The sequence below is a fragment of the Grammomys surdaster genome, unplaced genomic scaffold (genome assembly GCF_004785775.1).
Source record: "Grammomys surdaster isolate TR1022 unplaced genomic scaffold, NIH_TR_1.0 145, whole genome shotgun sequence".
In the NCBI taxonomy this organism is placed as follows: domain Eukaryota; kingdom Metazoa; phylum Chordata; class Mammalia; order Rodentia; family Muridae; genus Grammomys; species Grammomys surdaster.
Window position 1 is genome coordinate 4,777,747 of NW_021604603.1, and position 4,889 is coordinate 4,782,635.

The 4,889-nt window shown below is 53.8% G+C and overlaps 1 protein-coding gene across 1 annotated transcript; it reads right to left on the bottom strand.

Moving 5' to 3' along the window:
• Positions 1–1,087: 1,087 nt before the first annotated feature.
• On the bottom strand, positions 1,088–4,591 carry Shisa4 (shisa family member 4). Its single transcript, XM_028764766.1, has 5 exons — positions 4,423–4,591; positions 3,913–4,084; positions 2,751–2,884; positions 1,841–2,008; positions 1,088–1,616 (listed from the first exon to the last, which is right to left on the bottom strand). The coding sequence occupies exons 1-5, from the start codon at positions 4,493–4,495 to the stop codon at positions 1,570–1,572; spliced, it is 594 nt and encodes a 197-aa protein (XP_028620599.1). The 5' UTR covers positions 4,496–4,591; the 3' UTR covers positions 1,088–1,569.
• Between the last annotated feature and the right edge of the window lie 298 nt (positions 4,592–4,889).

The window sequence follows — 4,889 nt, forward strand, 5'->3', positions numbered from 1 at the left end:
GGGCAGACCCCTCCTCTAGGGAGTCTGTGACTCAGGCCCCAAGGTTCCAATTTCTGGGCTATGTGATCTGAGGTAAGGCCCCCTGGGTATGTGGCTACAGAGGGCCCTGGGGACCCCGTGAGGACAATGGCCCTGCCTGGAATCTAGGAGGCTGCTGGAAGCCAGAAACTTGAGGGTGCACTGGGCTAGATTTCCTGAGGGTGAATTTAAAAAAAAAGGCTGAATTTAGAGAACTGGAAGCAGGGGCATTGGATAAGTTGGCATTTCTCTGCTTGAATCAAAACTATTAAAAATGGTCTTGGGTGAGTCTTAGAAGCAGGGCACTTAGCTATTACGTCTGATGAAGCTCCCATAGACCATCCCAGCATCCCCAAACCTCAAAACTTCCTGCATCTGTCACCAGATATCTTGAGAGCACAAAGACTATGACTTTAAGGATCAGAGCAAGGGAAGATAGGCATTCAGCTCTGTGTATCTACTGATACTCCCAGGTCACCTCTTCTAGGTAGCCTTCACAGTCCTTATACCTAGCTTCTGTGGACTGGGACATTGGCCTGTAGGACCTGACACCTTAGCATCCCATGAGGATCAACCAGTTGACAGGAGCACCTTACACCAGTCTGTTGGGTGACCACACACATCTCTGCACTTGTCTGAGAGTCCTGGGCCTCCGATCAGGAAGGGAGAATGGACTCACAATTTTAATTCTATCATATGTCATCCTCCTGACAGCTATTATCCACATTCTATACATGGAGACATCCAGAAGCATGCTCAAGGTCAGACAGTGAAGAGACCCGAATTTGAATGTAAGTGTTCTTTGATGGAGAGGTGCCTTTATATAGCTGGTAATACCTTGGATGTTTCAGAGGCCTGGCCCTAAAAAGCACGTGAGCACCTTCTTTCCAGCTGCCACAAACCTGTCAACAGCTTTGGGAAACAGTGCAGGGATGCTCAGGGGTTCTGACTGGGACAGGGCTGACGGTGGTGCTCTTCTCTCACTGGTGCTGCCCTCTCCTGCTGTGGGGTGTGGAGCAGGCAGCAGTCTGGGTTCAGCAGAAGGCAGGGTTAAAGAAGGGGCCAATGATTCCACTGGGGAGTTATATCATTACAGCTTTAATCCAGGAGGCCTGAGCTCCGGCCAATAGGGCAGCCAGAGGGAAGGGCTGTGGCCAGCTGTTGATAGAGCCCCCCACTTGTCTCCACCTCAGCCCAAACTCGGCAAATAGGAGGGTCCTCACCTTTCTGATAGGGGTCCTGGGAGCAGAGGGACTACTTGAAAACAGAGACTGTGACCCAGGTTCTCATCTTACTCCCAGTCTCCCAGCAAAAATAGCTCATGAATCCCATGCCCTCCCTATCCACCCCTCATCCACGGCCTGGTTCCAGCTCAGCTCACGTTCCACTTCTCTGGGGCTCTGTCCTCAGCAGGGCCCAAGGCTTGGCTTGACCTGGGGCCTGGTGACTAGAAGACCCATGCCCACCCTCAGGGCTAGAGGCAGATACAGGATAGGGAATCTCCCAAAAACTCGGCATCATGGAAGGGACGGCAGAGCCACAGCTGTCTCTTCAGGGTCCTGGGTAAGAGGGCTGTGGAGGCATATAGGGGGGAGGAGCTGAAAACCAAGGAGACAGGATGAGGGTCAGTGGGACACAGGAAGGCAGGAAGTATTCTCCCCCCTCCATGGTGTGCAGCTTCCCCGGAAAGAAATGCCTAGAAGTTTCCAAAGAGACATGGAAGGAGCCTGGGGAAGGTAATCTACCAGCAAAAGAAGTAAGGGAGGTCCTGGAGCAAGAAGCGGGGACAAGAAGGAACAAGGATTCCAGGTTGTGCACTTACCTGCAGGGTTGTAGATTGGAGGCCCAGCTGGGTAGAGAGGATACTGAGGAGCAGGACCACTAGGTGGGTACATGAAACCAGGCTGGGGAGGTGCAGGACCAGCTTTGGGGTCTGAGGGATACTGGTATACTGGCTGCATTGGGATGCCTGTCATAGGAATCTCCTGGCCTAGAGAAGGGACAAGAAACACTGAAGCACTGAAACATCCGGCTCCCATGGAAACCTCCTCCCATCCAGGGAACCAAGGCAAGCACTCTGGCAACTGCCTGGCAGACTGCTGAGTGGCCACTTGTGGCCTTTGCTTCTCAAAGCCCACTTGCCCAGAGTTGAGCAGGTCAGTCTGTGGTCACCAAGTTTGTTCCCCGCAGCAGGTTTGAGAGCCCCCAGGAGTCAGTGTAGCCTGGGAAAGTCCAGCTCCAGATGCTGGTATCTTGTAATCCAACACAGCTACCACTAAGGGAGTCCTCTTCCAGTCCTCCCCTCACGCTGATCTCCTGTATGGTGTCATCATCCCCATGTTTATCAGGCTTGGGTAGTTACATGCAACACTCAAACACACATCTGAAGTACTGGAACATACCCAGTTAATGTTCACTAGGACAGACCCCACCTCATATACTCAGCCACAGGCATGCTTCTACCTACTGCACACTTACCACAAATGGATGCATTCCTGCACATGACCGAAGGGTCATGTACACGCACATACAAGGGGACAATAACTTGTTCCCATACATTCCTGGACAGTCTAATGCTCAAGGGTTCACTTGCACACATTTCCAGGTGGCAAGGTTCAGGCACACAGAAACATCCACTTCTATAGAATTCACCAATCTTTGATCCCTTTGGTGCCCATTACAGGAATCAATCCAGCCCAGTTCAGACTCATCTTGTCTGACTCTGTGCATACCTTCAAATGTGCTCTGGAGCTGCTGGCGCCTTCGGTATAGGTAACAACACGAACAGAGGAAGCAGCAGATGGTGGTGGCAACCACAGCAACAAAGAGGATGACAGCAGAGGCGATGCCTGCTATGGTCTTGGGACTTTAGACAAAAAACAGGTCCTCTTACCTTCCAACACTCATAGAGGGACTCCTCATTGTGCTGGCTCCAACTCTTGGCCAGCAGGGAGCCACAGCATGCTAAGACGTGGGGTTCCCTGTGGGATTAATTCTGCCCACCCTGTTTAGTAGCTCTAAGAGACCTCTACTTCCCAGAAGGCTATGCTGTCTGGGTAGCTAGCATGAGGCATGCTGGGATTTGTAGTGTGCCCACCTACCCCTGCTTTAATATCTACCATTTAATTGGCTAGGTTTAAAGTATGTTGGCCTCAAAGGAGCCTTTGAAATAATGTAGGGCCATTATCATCAAATGTCACAAGAACTTGCAATTCCCTTATATCAGTTTTATATGTTTGCAGCTCCCTTTAAAAACTTTGAAACTGCTGGGCATTGGTGGCGCACGTCTTTAATCCCAGCACTTGGGAGGCAGAGGCAGGTGGATTTCTGAGTTCGATGCCAGCCTGGTCTACAGAGTGAGTTTCAGAACAGCCAGGGCTACACAGAGAAACCCTGTCTCGAAAAACAAAAAAAAAACAAAAAACAAAACAAAGTCTCACTTTGTAGCCCAGACTGGTATGGAACTCCTTAGTGATGATCCTCCTGCCTCAGCCTTCTGAATGCTGGGATTACAGGTGTGAGCCACCAGGCCTGGCTAGCAACTTCCATATTATTTAAAAAGGTAACATCGAGAGCAAGTGTCTTAGCTAGATCACAGTGCTAGTAAGAAGTCAGCCTGGAAACAAAACCCACGTCTTCCTGCCCTCTCACCAGAGCGACCACCAAGACACTCTGCAGTTTGAGTGTTAACTCAGCACACTCCCGCCCAGGACCTGTCAGGATCCAGAAAGCCCCTGGAAACAGCCCAGGCAAGCCCATGGTAACTAACACCAACCACCCAGCTTTGTCACCATTTGGAGTCCTGGTGACTCCTTCAGTTAAGAATGTGGAGGTGGGCATTGGAGCCAGCAGGAGGCCTCTTGAGAGGGGGTGGAGTGGGAGTCCGCAGCCCACCTGAAGGCCAGGCAGTGTTTCTGCTGTCTCTCGGTGATGAGTAAAGTCAGGTCCCTGCAGCAGTACCGCTGGTAGCAGGTCCCGCAGCAGAAGGTGAAGAACTCGCAGTCAAATCCCGGATGCCAGGAGCCATTCCGGTCCAGATACCACAAGCAGTCTTCACTCGCCAGCGCTGCGGGCAGGGGTGGGGGTGCCCAGTGGACACCAGTCCAATTCAGTTCTGGCCACCCTCAACCCCACTGCCTTGGGAAGCTGAAAGCTCACTTTTGTTTCCATCCTAAGCTAGAAGTCCTAGAAGCCCCTCTCTCCCTGAAGCTGAACTCCGCGCCTGGGGGTCAGGTTCCCACTGCCTGACCTCTCAGCGCCCTTTCTTCTTGCTCCAGGAACAACGGCAAGCATCTGGGGCGCATGGACAGCCGGAGGATAGCCTCTGAGGACACGGCTGGTCCCTTTAACCTCTCCCTGATCCCGCCCCACCCCACCCATCTCGTGTCGCTCTCCATCCCTTACCCAGAGGAGCCCCAAGCACCAGCAGGACGACGGCAGCGAGTGGCGCGGTCCCGCTGGGCCCCGCGGGCGGCATGGCGAGAGGGGGCTGGGCGCGGCCAGGACGGCCTGGAAAAGGGGCCGCAGGACAAAGCTGGACGAAGCCGGCCGGCGGGAGCTGCAGCACCGCCCAGCCCGCGGCCAGGCTCTGGCTCCTCTCCCGCCTTCTTGGGGCGGGACTAACGCCCCGCCTGCAGTAACCCTGCCTGGGCCCCGCCCAGGGGTCTGCCCACCAGCGACGCCCACCCAGCCTCAGCATCGGCCTGGTACCCCTCACCCCAAGGCACAGCCCTGCTCTCCCTGTCCACAACAGTGCGGTGACTCCTTCAGTCTGAGTCCTTAAGGGCACAGCCAACAACTGGGCACTGCGGTCAGGAAGGTCTGGCAGTACCCTGTGCCCGCCCCTCTCCTGAGACCAGTGATTATCCCAG

Coding starts and splice junctions, on each gene's coding strand:
- Shisa4 (XM_028764766.1), bottom strand. CDS start 4,495: ATGCCGCCCGCGGGGCCCAGCGGGACCGCGCCACTCGCTGCCGTCGTC. Junction 2,885..3,912: donor AAACACTGCCTGGCCTTCAG/GTGGGCTGCGGA, acceptor TTTTGTCTAAAG/TCCCAAGACCATAGCAGGCA. Junction 2,009..2,750: donor GCTCCAGAGCACATTTGAAG/GTATGCACAGAG, acceptor TCCCTTCTCTAG/GCCAGGAGATTCCTATGACA.